Source organism: Phocoena phocoena, chromosome 8 (assembly GCF_963924675.1).
Source record: "Phocoena phocoena chromosome 8, mPhoPho1.1, whole genome shotgun sequence".
Lineage (NCBI taxonomy): Eukaryota > Metazoa > Chordata > Mammalia > Artiodactyla > Phocoenidae > Phocoena > Phocoena phocoena.
In genome coordinates, this window is record NC_089226.1 from 58,967,108 (window position 1) to 58,982,256 (window position 15,149).

Below are 15,149 nucleotides of genomic sequence, written 5' to 3' on the forward strand. Positions count from 1 at the left end.
AACCACTAAGGCACTGCCAACAAGCAAGGAAATGCCAAGGCCTGGGGAAGCCCCCCCCTACCCCCGGGATGGGAGTTACTGCCTCCTGTAGTCATCACCTTGTTCTGGATGACTGAGGGGACTTGGCCCTTTTCTCTGGATACTGGAGGGCAGCCCAGTCAGGACGAGGCCGTGGAAAGTGTATGTTAAGAGGCAGCGTTTTAGTGCCCCAAACATGCAGTGTGTGTGTGTGCGTACATAATGATAGGGGGACTGGTCCCTCCAGGAAGGCTAGTTAGGGTCCCAGGGTGGTTCCTAGGGCAAGAATAGCGTTTTTTTTTTTTCTTCTTCTGTCATTTTCTCACATCACTCCCTGCCCCAGGTCATTGCATAAATAAGTGCTTGGGAAGATACACATCTAAAAAGAAACATAAATACTGTACATGGGAAAGGATTCCATCCCCTAGCCCTCCCACTGCCCCCAGAAAACCCTCCAAATATTGCACATGGCCCTCCCCAGCCCTGTGGGGTCCAGGCCCGGCCGTGTCTTTGGTAGAAGCTCCAGGGACAGAGGTCCTGGGCAGCCCACGTGCCCCCCTCCCCACCCCCATCATGACTGGGAGCCCCGGAGCAGCCAGAGAGAGGGCCGGGAAAGGCCCTGGCCCGGCTGGCCCACAGGTGCTCCGTCAGGAATGCTTCCACGAGGATGGGAGGCGGCCCGTGCAGGCAGGGGCGCGGCCCTGGTCAGACACTCCTGGTCAGGGTCTGCCTGTGGGCTTAGAAGAGGCAAACAGGCTGAGGGCAGGTGGGCGGGCGAGTCCTGGGCCACCATGGACAAGGTCACACCCTCCATAGGAGGAGGTGGTTTGTGCTGTCGTCTCGGCCCACAGTCTCACTGCTGCTGCCGCCCCCACTGCTGAGTCGGAAGTCCTCGTAGCCGTCGCCTCCACTGATAACCAGCATTTTAGGCCTGGCCGAGGCAGGGCCTCGGTGCCGAGGGGAGTCCCGATGCTCCAGTGAGGGCAGCTTCTCGGGGCCTGGGGGGCAGAGGGGAGGATCCATTAGCCTGGAGGCGACTGGGGGTGGCACCACCTCAACCTGGCTCTCTTCATACTCATTTCCCACTTCCAACAGCCCTTTCCCAGTTAGGCAACTTAAGTCTTCTCTGGACCCAGACAACTCCTGACCTAGGCTTCCCTGATTCCTGATGCCACAGCTACTACCTCTTGCGAATACGATTTCCTGTCCTGCCAAACAAGACTTTGCTAACTGTGACCTCCTTCATGTATATTTCCTAATATGTTTCACTTTCTATCCTCAGGGTCCCTTTCCTCTCCTATCTGCCACTCTATTTCTATTTCCTGCTCTGCACATCGCTTCCTGACTCTACTTCCTGCCCCACACATCATTTCCAGCCCTGTTTTATTTCCTGTTGTATATATCCCTTCCTGTGCCATATTCTAATTCTTAGCTTGTAGTTCACTCCCTCGTTCTCATGACATTCTCTGGACAGAATTTTACACACACACACACACAGTATCCTAATAGATTTTATTTTGGGGTTTCTATAGCCTATTTCCTGTAATATATGCCACTTCCAGCTCTGTATTACATTTTTCCTCCCTCTTAACCTTCTTCTGGCAGAACAGTGCGGAGCCCTAAACCCAAAGCCGAGGTCCCTGGGTTAGGGTAGGATGTGTAGACCCACCTGTGTCTGGGGGAGGTGGTGGGGTTGAGCAGAGCAGGTTGAAGCCATCTGGAAGCTGGACTGCGGCCAAGAAGCGGACGTGGCCAGTGTGTCCCTGGCCTAGGCCAGCAGGGCTGAGAGGCGCCCGAGGGCAGCTGACGGCACTGGGCGAGGTGGGCATGGTGAGCACGACGCCGGCACTGGTGCCCACCCACAGCAGCTCTTCACACACCAGCAGGGCTGTGATCCTTAGGCAGGCAGCCTTGTGCTGCCGGATGATGGCGTCGGAGCCTGGGGTGGGAGACAGACCAGCGCTGGGGCCGAGTCCTGGCCCTGGCTCAGCCTCCTCAATACCAGGGACAGAAAGGCTCCAAGGGAAGGGGCGGTGGTAGACTGAGGTCAGTACCTGCCAGCATCCTGTGCACGGGAGGTGTGACATCTACCTCTGCCAGCTGCTCAAAGGTGTCTGGATGGTAGAGACACACATGGGCACTACCTTTCAGTGTCACCCACACGCCCAGGCTGGAGTCCACCATGCAAGCCACGCTGCGGCTGGAATCCTGCCCCACGGAGAATGTATGCTGGGGGGCGGGGGTAGAGAGCAGATGGGTGACTGACAGGCCTGCCTTCGCTGGCCCCTCCCTGCCTTGTGCTTCACCAGTGCCCATCCCTCCCTCCTGACAACTCACACCAAACCTCTCCAGAAAGCCCACCGGATTGACAGCAAAGGCAGCCTCGCTCCTTGGTCTGGATGATTAACCTTTCAAACCTTGGTTTCACTGGAGCCTCCCCACTGAAACCTCAGGAATTAAAATGGAAGTGCCTTTTCCCCATGAAATTTGAGTGAGTTAATGATCAGAGAAGTTCAAATCTTGAAGAGTTTTAAGAGCAATCAGTGGCTTCACCCTGTACAGCTAGGGAACTGAAGTCTAGAAGGGAAAGGAACCTGCCCAAGAACATCAGCAAGTCAGTCACAAACCTGGGCCTGAACCCGGCTCTACACCTCTACACTCCCAGCCCAGCCAATGACGGGGTAAGTGAAAGGGAAATCAAGGGAACTATAGTTACCCCTGGATACTACCAGGCTGACAATCTCTAATGTATATATAAATCAAATCAGGACTAAAGGCCAGAGTAATGCTAAGGGATACTGACATCAGGAAGGACCTTTGTCCACCCCCCAAAGACGCCAATGCCTGGCTTGAGAAATGGGGTTGGGTGCAGGGAGGAGGAATAAAGAATTCCAACGTACATGGGGCGCTTACTGCAGCCCTCATCAGCTAGAAAGGAAATAAGGATTTGAGAAGGACAGGGGCTGGCCCAGATTCATACAGGGGTCAGGGGAAAGCCCTGACCTCTCAGCCGGATGCTTTTTTATGGCCTCGTGGTCCCATCTCCTCTCTCGTGGGCCTGGCTCACCCCAAGCACCAATTCCCCAACCCCACAGCCATCCCCAATACCTCCAGCTGCAGTGTGTCAGGACTCAGGACAAGGACTCGGTTCTGGCAGCCACACCACAGCCGCCCACCCACAGACACCATCTTGGTGATGGGGCTCCCCTGAGCACCCAGGGTCACCGATTTGAAGTTCTGGGGGTCCCAGAAATGGCCTGGGGTGGAAGTGGGGTAAAAAGAACAGCAAATTCAATCTAGTATTGCATTGAGCCTCACCCTTCCCTGAAATAAGGTGCTGATAACCTCATTTATCAATGAGGATACCAAAGCCCAAAGAAGACCTGGAGTTACCCAAAGTCACACCTGTAGACTTGTGGCCCCAAGGCCCCAGCTTGCTCAAGAGGGAAATCCAATACCAGCAAAGGGGCTCCAGGGGGGTGGGGGAGGGGTGGGCACTCACCTACTTCTCTTTGGTAGACCACGAGCTCTCCATTGGCCAAAGACACAAACACCTGGTTATTCAGATACCTAGGCAAGGAAAAGGAGTCATCAAGGGTTTCAAGAAGCCGAAGGAGATCACCTGGGCCCAGGGAATTGCAGATGGAATGGCTATGGTTCCTGAGAGACCACCTCCTCCCACCCCCTGTTCTCTAGGTGATGGGCACCTGAGTCTAAGAAGAGGTAGTGACTTGCACAAGGACATGGTGTGTGAGAGGCACGGTTAGCCTAGGGCAGGTCTCTGGCCACTGAAAGGAGGGGCCAGTAGGGAAGGGGACCCGGGGGTGCAGAAGGAGGTCTGCATGTGTAGCTGAGAAGGGTCTGAACCAGAAGAGCCATCCAGGGGCCTTACAGGATGCAGGTCACAGAGGCCGAGTGCTGGAGCTTCAAGCTGTTCCTGCGATCACGGATGCTGTCAGAGGACTGGTACACGTGGACACTGTGGATCAGTGGTGTGTACCTGTGACAAGTGCTCGGGCGTACCAATCCCTGGAGTCACCCCTATTTGCCTACTTGCCTCCAGCAGGATCTCCTCCTGGCAGGTGCCCACCCAAGGTACCCAAATCCCACGGCCTCCCTGTAGGTTTCAGACCCTCCGGCAGCCCCGGCTGACAGTGCCTTTGAGGTCTGAACCAAAACCCTCCTACTTCTGCTTCAGGACACCATACAAGTTCTAAAACAGGGACCTCAGGTTCTGGCACCGCGACCCCGGCACCTCCCCTGTCCCTACCAGCCATCCTCAGTGCCCAGCCACACAGAGCTCTGGTAGGCCTCAGGCTCAACACTCAGCAGGTCCTCCAGGCTGCCACGGGTGAAGGAGCCACGGCTGGACCGGCGAAGGGCTCTCCCATCCATTGGGCTGGTGCCGCAGGGACTGGCAGGCCCGAAGGAGCCGGACAGTGGTGGGAAGCCAGGCTCCTGCTCCTCCTCCGAACTGGTAGCCTCTGCTGTGGCCTCCTTGGAGCTCGGGGCCTCCTCGTCTGAGGAAGACAAAGGTCTCCTTCTCCATTCCCCTCTGCCAGGCCCAAGACCTGGTATCTTTCTAGGCCTTAATCTTCCCTCGATGCACCCTTCTGGGCCATGCCCCGCCTCAGGGCCTCCCACCATTGTTCTCCCCACACCCCCAGACCTCTGCATCAGCTCAGCCCTTGTTACCTTGCGGACTGACAGCTCCGTGCTACAGGCTCCTAATCCTAGCCTGGCCCCCTCCAAGCCACCATCACGGACAGAGGGACCAAGCACTCCACCCCTTCTACTCCATCCTCCTCAACTGGTCCTCAGGATCCAGCCGGGCTATCCCATGCTCTCTGGATCCTTGGTGTCATAGCCGCTGCCCCCAGTGCTCTCTGTGCTAACATCCTGAGGCTTGATTCCATGCCTTTGCCTATGCCCATCCCTACTCACCCATCACTAAAAGCTGGGCTGCCCCCTGCTCTGGGCAGTCCACCCTGCCTGACAGCCCCAGCTGGATACTCACTGCCAAAGCTAGAGGAGATGGTGGACCGGCTGGCCTGGCTCTGCAGGGTCCCTGAGGGGCTGGGCGAAGACTCATCGTCAGAGTCACTGTCAAAGGGCACCAACTCCGGGCGGGGGTCACCCTCTGGGGGGCCTGGTGCCATCACCAGGCCCGAGCCCGCAATGGAAATGTGCAGGCAGGGCTGGGGCCCCGGCTCAGCCAGCGTCGCCGCTTCCTCGTCTGCCGCCTCGACGTCCAGTTCCGGCCCGGTGGGCTCGGGTGCCGTCTCTGGGGGGTTCCTCAGAGACGCAGTCCGCTCCCTGCTGAGACGAAGCGGTGGGGACGAGGCAGCTAGTAGCCAGGCTCTGCCGCAGTCGCCGGCACGCCCTCCAGGCCCCGCCCACATTCCCAGGACACGCCCACACCACATCGGAGCAGCCGCTGTGTGTGTTGGGGGCGGGGACCCAGTCCCCAGGCCCCGGCCGGGCGGCACCTCACCTGTGGCACCGGCGCTGCAGGCCTGGCACGGCCCCGATGCAGAGGATGCGGGCGGAGCAGACGGCGATGCAGGCCTCCACGTCAGGCTCGGCGCGCAGGCTCAGCAGGCACACCTGGCCCACGTAGCCGTCGCTGTTGCACACCCACACCTCGGGCGTGGGCTCTGGGCAGCTGCTCAGGGTCGGGGCTGCGCATGAGAACTGCGGAAAGCGCCAAAGGATAGGGGAAGATGAATGGAGGAACTGCTGCCAACTCCACACTGCTCTCCAGGCCCTCGTGGGTGTGTTTGGATTCTCAACACACCCTATGCACACACGTGCACACATACAGCACACGTGACACTCTTTACACATCAAATGCACACATCCCTCTGTGATATAGGCATCATATATTCATACATGTGTGTACACATGTATCTACTCCAAATATGATCACACATACATGTATGTAACAAATGCGAAAAATGGTAATTTTTGTCCATATGTATGCAGACTTATACAAGCACATAAATGACACTTTCACATCAACGATATAGTTCTGTTCACACGCACAGATACATACATGCACAAATGTACCCATATACATGGGACACACATGCACTGTCCATGTGCTTGTGCAGAGAGCTGTACAAAGACATAGGGAGCCATTGCAATGTTCAAGACATGTACATGATGCTGTACACAGAACAAAAACACACGAACACAGGCTGGCTTAGACTACATGCCCCCACCTACCCAGGTGCATACACACACCTGCATGCCGCTGCGGGTTTTCATGATGGGAATGGCCTTCAGGAACTCAGGGTCTAGACAGCTTTTGCTGGAGGCTGTAGTGGAGATGGACAGACAGACACTACTTAGCACCCACCTCACCCTGGTTCTGACCTCGCCTGTCTCCCTTCCTCTCCTGCCTCTCAGGGTCTCTCCAGGGAGAATGAGGTGACTGTGGGTTATGTCCTACTTGTCCTTGCTCTCAATTTTCCCATCTGTACAATGAAAGAGGTAGACCCAGAGGTCTCTAAGGATTTTCTATGGACCTCAATCAACAGCTTTCCCTGATCCAGGCCTGCTCAGTGTGTGTGTGGAGGGGGCGGGGGTGCTGGGGGGGAGGTCCCGGCCATCCACTCCCGCAATAGGGCCCCTGCCCTAAGCTGACCTTATCCACAGAATCCCTGCCAAGGAGGAAGTCCTGGGGAAGTCCTATATTTCTAGGCAGAAGTCTAAGTCCACCCTCCCACCAGCAGGGACTGGAACACAGGACATAGCAGTCTCGGGATTTCTGGCTCCTGATGTCACAGACAACTACAAGGTGCTGCCCACTTCCTGGAGGTTCTGGGAGGAGGGCACTGGCCCGGGCCCTGGCTTACCCAGTTTCCTCTTGGCCTCATCAAAGGCCTGCTCGAAGCCAAGGCGGGCATCAGGGTGAGGGAACTCAAAGATGAAGGAGTCGGTGCCCTCGGGCCTTGCGGTGCACAGCTCCAGCTTGGTAGGAGGGAAGGAAAGCGCATAGCACAGTGCCTGCTTCTCCGACAAGTCCCGGTGCATGGCAGCCGAGAGGTCCCGTAGTGCATCATCTAGGCTCTGCAGGGATGAGGGCCCAGGCTTCAGGGCCTCACTTCTCCCCACAGCCTGATCCTGCCCTGGGGATGGGACTGGGGGTCTGCCTTTTCCCTCAGACAGAAAATGGGACTCTGTTTCCCCCCTGAGACCACGAGGTAGCCTGGATCCCTCCCATAGACATGATGGGCCCGCTCTCCTCCCTCAGCTGCGGATGGAGCTGTGTCTCCATCCTCAGGCCTGGAACACATGACTTCCTTCAGATGGGGTGAGGCTGTATTTTGCCCCTCAGGTAACTGACAGCGATGTCCTCTCCCTCAGGCAAATGACAAGGCTGTTATTTCTCCTTCAGACTGGGTTAGGGAATCTCAGGCAGAAGGCGCAGACCTGGTGGGGGAAACCGAGGCTCTCAGAGAGCTTGCTCATCTGGCCCAGGGTGGTCAGGTCCTCGTCCAGGCGGCTGATAGCTTTCTGGATGTTCTCTCGATTGGCGGCTTGGGATGCCCCTAGTGGGGACAGAGGAAGGCCATGGGCAGATCCAGACACAGACAAGGTCAGGCTTGGACAGACACTCCTCCCCTCCCCTCCCCACCCCTCCCCTCACAACTTGCAGTTGGGTGCAGGGAACAGCCTGACTGACAGCTTGTAAACCACAAGACCTCAGGTTAACATTAACCCCAAAGTTAATGGGCAGCTTGGACAGAACCTCCAGGCCCAAGAGCAGGGGACTGGGCCTGATTCACAGCCACCTGGCACAGGGTGTCGGTCCCTTGGAGGACTCCCTGGAAGAGCACAAAGAATAAACAGCAGACGGCTCTGCAGGTTATGCAGTCTCCAGCTGACACTGGAGTGTTGGGTGGTACAGCCTCCCACAGGGGAGTCAGCTGGGCAGGCAGAGCCTCCGGCAGTCAAATTTGCTGACCAGGGACTCAATTCCCCCACACAGGAGGGAGCAATGAGCTGACGACCTAGATCCTCTGGTCCTGTCCCGTACCTGACCACTGCCAAGTAGCTGGCCCTACAGGCCTGGCTGGGGGCAAACGCCCTGGACCAGTGGCCCACCAATGGGCTGAGTAGACAGCAGCGGAGTGTATTAGACAAGCCAGGGCTGAGGATATCTCCTGCTCCTTCTGAGGGGAAACTGTTCCCCCAGAACCCTCCCCCACCTGGGCAGCCACGCTTTCTTCCCTATGACCCTGGCCCTCTCTGGCCACAGCTGACTGGACCAGGTGTGGACACCTAACCTAAAGTTAGTCATTTTCTCCACCGGCCTGTTCTCTGGTGAGAAGAGATGAGCTGGACCCATAATCAGTTTGTCTTCCTACATAGAGGCCTGTGTGGGGCAGGCCTGGGTTCACCTAGGGGCTGAGTGAGCCTCTCCCTCACCCCGAGGGCCACCTCAAGTGAGCTCAGGGACAGAGTCTGGGCCTGACCTGCCTGCCGGTCCAGAGGTCCTTCACCACCATCCCAGAACCACCACCCCACTCAGGAAGATGAACTGCGCATCCTGGAGCAGCTGGGGCTAACAGCTGAGTGAGAAAGGCCACAGTGCAGAAAAAGCCATGATGGATCACAGGAGTTCGGAGGAGGCAGAGAAAGCTGACAGCAGTGAGAACCGGCCCAGAGGGGAGTGGGGGAGGAGGGGGGAGGGACGGACACACACAGCCGGAGGAGCCGTTCTTTGAAGCCACTGCCTCAGCTCCCAACAGTCTCAGCCCCAAACAAAAGGCTCATTCCAACCAGCCTTTTGACTGGACTGACTTGAGTGAGTCTGTTCCCCAGGCAAAAAACTGGTGGCCCAGAACAGTGCGCCACCATCTACCATGAGGCGCCTAAGTGCGCTTGTGCACTGAATCAAGGCTACAGGTATGTCTGCGCTCCCTGCACCACCGCAGCCTAGTCCACCTGCTAGCCCATGGCAGGCCCCTGCCCAATCAGAAGGTGGTCTGCACGGACAGGCGCTGGTCCAGCTCTGCAGGGCACAAACTGGATCCCGCACGTCAGCCCCCTTGGACAGGATGGGAAAGTGAGGCCAGAAAGCAGAAAAGCAGATAGATAGCCAGCCAACCTGACCACAGCGCAAACCCTCCAGGCAGGTTTCTCAGAGGAAGACCCCCAAAGCCCAGAACCCCGGGCAGGCCTGAGCCAGCCCCACCTTTGATGATGTCTGCGTCTTCCAGTGGCAGCTTCCATAGCAGCTTGTACTTGCTGGCCGTGTCAATGACGCTGGCTGCCGTGTACCTGTGGGGAGCCGAGGGGGTGCTCTGGCCAGGGCTGGGGAGTGGGCCCACGGAGGGACAACCGCTCCCGCTGCCCGAGCTCCCCAACCATATCCTGGCCACTCACAGGCTCATGGAGCTGCGCCGCAGGGAGCCTGACTTCCGCTTCAGGGTGGTGCAGACGATGAGGTCCGTGAACAGGAAGAGGGATCGGTCCTTCTTGCCACCGACTGCCTTCTGTGGGGACCGACGCAGGATTCAGGCCCAGAGGCCCACCCTCCTGCCCACCGTGCCCAAGGGGACAGCCAGGCCCAGGGAGGGGGGAGGGCTCCCCTGCATGCCCAGAGGCAGAGGCAGAGTTGGGACGTGACCCAGGGCTCCTGCTGGGGTGGAAGAGCAGGAGGCCAGTGGGCAGAAGCTGTGAGCAGAAGTGTGGAGAAAGCAGGGAGGTAGCGACAGGTGGGCAGATAATGGGACACTTCTTACCACTTCAATGACCATCTCCTGCCTCAGGAACCGCCGCAGAGGGGCCTGGAGCTGTGGGGCAGGAGGGACAAGGGATCTTGAAGGCTCATTATGACTCCCTCCCCTCCCCAGACCCCGGTGACCCCGTGGCCCCGCTCCACGGGCCAGGTCAGTGGAAGCAACATCTTGTCCACCCTCTTGATGCTGTGTTGTCAGGCCATGGGATATGTGGCCAGAAACAGACACGGGAGAGGACACAGATGTAGACAGAGATGGACACAAACACACTGCAGACGCTGCTATGGATGTGGACATGGCCACAGTTCCAGGCTGGAACCAGGCATGGGTGGAGTGGGGAGGGCGGCACTCACATCCTCCATGCCCTCGATGTGGGCCTCGATCTCCTGCAGCACACGGGCGTGACGCTCTGCCTCCTCGGCACTCCGCACGCCCTTGTTGATGCGTTCAGCCACCTGCTTGATGCTGCGCTGCGCATCCAGCAGGAGCGGGTGGTCCGGGTGGTCCTCAGGCGTGTGCTTCAGGAGGTCCTGGGGTGGGAGTGGGCACCAGACCTCTGCTTAGCTGCCCCTGTCAGGCCCTGGGGCCCCACAGTGACTGCTGGAAGAGGAGGGACTGGGGGTAGACTCCAGAGAGGACTTCCTTTCCTACCTGACCCCTGTGTCTCCACCAAGTGGGGGCCACAGAGCCCCCTGCATCCCCACATGCCTCCAGGCTTTGCCCACCTGCCCACCCAGCCCCATGCCCACCTTCACCAGAAGCTCATAGCGTGGGATCCGCTGCACGGGCTTGATCATGAGGTCGGACAGTGCCTGCTTCTCCTTGTTCTCACGCATGCTTTGCTGAAACCCAAAACAGGGTGGATGGGCACCCAAGTGAGGAATGACATGCAAAGATGGAAATGTCCTGGGACAGGTCCCCAGCAAGCCCCTCCAGCTCAGCCCGAGGGCAGACGATGACCTACAGGGTAGGGCTCTGGTGCCCAGGCTGGGGGCTCCTGGGGCCCCCAAAGCTGGCCCACAGAGGGTGGCCTCCACCCCCCTGCCCAGCCCCAGTACCTCCAGGAACTTGAGAAAGGCAGGCCTCGCCTCCTTAGCCACACGCACGGCGTCCTTTGCATTGAGAAAGTTATCGACATAGGCAGAGTAGATGTTGACCAGGACATCCTTGGAGAACTGTGGGTGAAGAGGCAGGTTGGGGACCCTCAAGGTGTCCCCTACCCCACCTCACCCTGTCCTGGTTTCCACTGATTCGCGAGCCAACATCTTTTCTCTCCATCTGGAAATGATATGGTCTCTAAGGGATTGGGCATGTGCTCCTGTGTCATGTGTACATGTCATATGTGTGGCTGTGTGATTAAGCGTGGGCATGCACACACGTTCCTTATCTGTGTGTGTTCATACGCACGTGTACATATGTGTGCCTGGATATGTTCTGTGAGCACAGACCAGGTTCTCTCTCTTCTGACTGGGCTTTGCCATCCTCTGGTCTCCAACACCACCAAGTCCAACCAGCCAGGTCTCCCTCCTCTGAGTGACACAGGCTCTTTCCCGCTGCGTGGCTTTTGCTCATGTAATTCCCTCCACCAGGAAGGTCCTTCCCCGCATCCAAATCTCACCCACCCTAAGGCTGAGCTCCAGTTCTGCCACCTCCAGGAAGTACTCCCTGCCCTGACAAGGGCTCTGCCTGGAACTATACCTGGCCTCTGGCCTCCCTGATCCCCCAAGACAAGTCTTCCCTCTCCAAGGAGACAGGTGCTCCCATCCCTCCTAGTAAAGCCCTGCTCAGGGCTGGCACACACTGCCGGGTGGCTAATACCTGCTGGCTGGCTGATGGCTGGGCTAAATGTGGATATTCTCGGTCAGAAGCCCTGGCTGCAAGTTCCGGCACCCCAGTTCCCGTCTCAGCTGCACCATGGATGCACCAGGTGACCTGTGGTGCTGTTTCTGGCCCCCTCTGGGCCTCCAAATCCATGGTTCTAGGTTATAGAGGCCACGTGTTCCCCTACCCCAGATGTGCCGCAGAGCAGAGGCTGAAGCAGCTCAGGGAGGAAGACAGCCCCTCAAACCACCCCGCCCCCGATCCTGGGACAGGGTACCCTATGCTGAGCCCTCCGTCAGCACGGACTTCCACTGCTGTCCTTGGTCAGCATCAAGGTCCAGGCAGGGGGATGAACCCAGTGACAGTGAGGGTTGTGATGGGCTGGAGATGTCAGCACTCAAGCTGGGGTCCTACCACCACTGGGCCAAGGTTCTCGTCACATCGATTTGCAGGTCAGCAGGGACCTTCTTAGGCCCAAGGTCCACCCCACCACATCACAAACACATGCAAACACACCCATATCACATAAAAATAGATAAGGTGTTTTTTTGCTCGTAGAATTTTTTGGAAGGAGTTTTACAATTTTACTTTTGAATTATTTGGCTCTGAGTAAACATTCAGTTTGTGTTTCGCAAGGATTTCTCATCCATCATCATGCTTTTTTGGGAATTCTGGCAAAATAACAAAATGTAACTGAAGTTTTTTCAAATGGAATTAAATTCATGTAAATGAATACTAAATTTAACAATTAAAGAAAATGGCTTGTTATGTTTTACAAACATTTAGTTGAATGAATGTTCATTAGTTTTGCTTTTGCAGTCCTTTTTGAACTCTGAAGCCAACACCTTTCCTAAGGTCCCAATCACTATTGTAGGATCTTGAAAAACTCACAGGCAGAAGGAAGTCCTGTCCGTGGTGAAAGGGCAGACGGGGTAGGGTAGAGTGTGGGTGCTGGAACCAGGTTTCTTGGGGGTGAATCCTCCACCACTTACTAACTGACTTTGATCAGGTTACTTTTTCTCTCTCTACATGGCAGAGTCATAAACTTTATTTTTTGTTTGTTTGTCTTTTGTGGGTTTTCTTTGGCCATGCCCCGCAGAGCTTGCAGGATCTTACTTCCCCGACTAGGGATCAAACCTGGGCCCTAGGCAGTGAAAGTGTAGAGTCCTAACCACTGGACTGCCAGGGAATTCCCAGAGTCATCAACTTTAAACTTGGGAATAATCATACCTTTCTCCTTAGTGCTGTTGATATGTACAATGTATTTAGAATGCCTAGCACATAATAAGTGCCAAATAGCCATAATTATTAAAATGCCTGATAGAGAAAAGAGCTAGAAGACTAGGCCAGTGTCAACATCAAGCCCGAGTCCAGGGTCAGGATCAGGGCAACTGTTTACATTCAAGTTAAGGTAGGGGTTGAGGTCAGTAAGAACATCCATTTGAGGTCTGGGTCACGGTCAGTGGCAGCTCAGGGTCAGGAGTAGGGTCAGGTCAGTGCCAGCAACTGGGATTGGGTCCAAGGTCAGGGTCAGTGCCTGGTTGGGGTTGGGATCCATGCCAGAGTCCAGCCAAGCTCTAGGGTTGGGCAGTGTCCAGGTTCAGGTCAATCCAGGATCTGGGGTCACTACCAGTGTCTGGTCAAGTTCTGGGGTTGGATCAGGGATCAGAGTCAGTCTCCAGGAGGGGTGGAGGGGTCCATGGCAGCACCCAGCCCCTCCTAGGAGAGGCCAGAGCTTGTGGGGGCTATAGCAGTAGACAGCAGGGCCACTCACCGACTGGACAAGGAGGTCTCCCACCTTCTGCTGGGCATGCCAGGTCTGCACGCAGTGCCGCACTTGCTCCAGGAACTGTTCATGGTGCGCCAGGAGCTCCGGGATCTGGTCAAAAATCTCATCCACCAGCGACGGGTCACATAGCAAGGAGTTCTCTGGCTGCTTCAGTGGCTGCATATAGCCCTGGGGGACCCACAGGGTCAGTACAGGTTCCCTCAGAGAGATGGCACCCCAACCCACCAGCAATAGGCACACACAAAATCAACTGGGCCTGCAGCTCACTGGCCCTGCCTCCCGGATCTCCCTCATTAGACTCGGAGCTCTGGGAGGGAGATGGGAAGATCTATTCCTATGCCCCTCACTCTGCCGCCCAGGGCCTGGCACAGGATGGGGGTGAGGGGTCTTGGGAAAGATCTGTTGGATGCATGAGCTTGGAGTGAGGGAAGCATGAAGACTGGGCTCCTGGGAGACCCCACACATTAATTCAGCAATTATTTTTTTGAGCACTCACTATGTGCCAGGCACTGTTCTAAGAACTGGGAGACAGCAGTGAACAAGAAAGATCAAAATCCCTGCCCTGATAGAGCATACAATCTAGTCAGATTAAACACACGAATAAAATAAATAAATAAAACCACATTTCATCAAATTTAAGATGTATCATTGATCTTTTTTTTTGAAAAACAATTTTATTGAACTATAATTCACACTCCACACAAGTCACTCTTTTAGAATATACAATGCAATGGTTTTTAGTATGTTCGCAGTTATGCAACTATCACCACAATCAATTTTAGAACATTTTCATTATCTTCCCAAAAGAAATCCCATCCCCATTAACAGTCACTCACTCCCCACTCCCTACAACCCTTCCAGCCCTTGGCAACCACTAATCTACTTTCTCTATGGATTTGCCTTTTCTGGGTGGTTCATATAAATGAAATCAGACAATACATGGTCCTATGTAACTGACTTTTTTTAAAATTAAAATTTTTTACACAGCAGATTCTTATTAGTTATCCATTTTAGATGCATCATTAATCTTATTTATCTCAGAAAAATTTGCTGCCAATTAAGTTATTATAGGCCATCAATTATAGAATGAACCTGAATTTCAGAGATGGTAAAATGTGAAGAATGTGTCTTAGAATTGACTACATGTGGAAGTTCTGTGGTAAATTAAAAGGCGTTAATTGCTGTGGGGAAAATAAAGCGGGGGGTGTGTGTGTGTGGGGGGGCATATGGAAAGTTACTGAAGGCTTAGTTGACACTATCTGAACACTGTTTTCACAGTCTTCAGATCTTCTGGTCAATCAGTGACTAAATCTCCCATTTTTCACCTCAAATCTGCATTCAATGGCGTTTCCTGAGCATGAATAGCCCTGCTCAGTGGCTGCTGTCTCATTTAGATGTCGCCCTCTACTGGCCTAAACTGTAACTACAAGCCAAAGAAACAAGGCGGTTTGAAAAAGTATACGGGATGCTGCAAAAAAATTTATATCAAACATTTAAAAAACCTAGCTTGTTGTAAAACAAGCTTGAGAAAGTAAAGCTCAACCGTATCCTCTCGCCTGATTTGGGATTCTGAAAAGGTTGGTGAGGAGACAGGCGGCCTCCCTCTCACAGCTCCTAGGCTAGTCTGAACCCGGGCCGGATCTGTGCCAAGGTCTGTTGCCCAAGCAGCAGGAGCTAAACCGCTCACTTCCAGGTCCCAGCGCCTCACACAGAAGCCTGCACACAGTGGCAGGAAAGAATAAACAGTGACTGGGAACCCGATGCAGAAC

At 55.4% G+C, this 15,149-nt stretch overlaps 1 protein-coding gene across 1 annotated transcript in view; it reads right to left on the reverse strand.

The window, feature by feature from the left end:
- Positions 1 to 819: 819 nt before the first annotated feature.
- ARHGEF17 (Rho guanine nucleotide exchange factor 17) overlaps positions 820 to 15,149 on the reverse strand; it is a 56,149-nt gene continuing 41,819 nt past the window's right edge. The window contains exons 3-21 of the mRNA XM_065882268.1: positions 13,366 to 13,548; positions 10,829 to 10,945; positions 10,520 to 10,612; positions 10,124 to 10,300; positions 9,774 to 9,824; positions 9,415 to 9,524; positions 9,224 to 9,309; positions 7,456 to 7,574; positions 6,879 to 7,092; positions 6,265 to 6,338; positions 5,513 to 5,712; positions 5,036 to 5,334; positions 4,289 to 4,538; positions 3,911 to 3,997; positions 3,521 to 3,588; positions 3,127 to 3,275; positions 2,073 to 2,247; positions 1,688 to 1,957; positions 820 to 1,016 (exon numbers count right to left, since the gene is read on the reverse strand). Coding sequence (XP_065738340.1) covers positions 820 to 1,016; positions 1,688 to 1,957; positions 2,073 to 2,247; positions 3,127 to 3,275; positions 3,521 to 3,588; positions 3,911 to 3,997; positions 4,289 to 4,538; positions 5,036 to 5,334; positions 5,513 to 5,712; positions 6,265 to 6,338; positions 6,879 to 7,092; positions 7,456 to 7,574; positions 9,224 to 9,309; positions 9,415 to 9,524; positions 9,774 to 9,824; positions 10,124 to 10,300; positions 10,520 to 10,612; positions 10,829 to 10,945; positions 13,366 to 13,548 — 2,919 coding nt within the window. The remainder of the gene's footprint in view (positions 1,017 to 1,687; positions 1,958 to 2,072; positions 2,248 to 3,126; positions 3,276 to 3,520; positions 3,589 to 3,910; positions 3,998 to 4,288; positions 4,539 to 5,035; positions 5,335 to 5,512; positions 5,713 to 6,264; positions 6,339 to 6,878; positions 7,093 to 7,455; positions 7,575 to 9,223; positions 9,310 to 9,414; positions 9,525 to 9,773; positions 9,825 to 10,123; positions 10,301 to 10,519; positions 10,613 to 10,828; positions 10,946 to 13,365; positions 13,549 to 15,149) is intronic.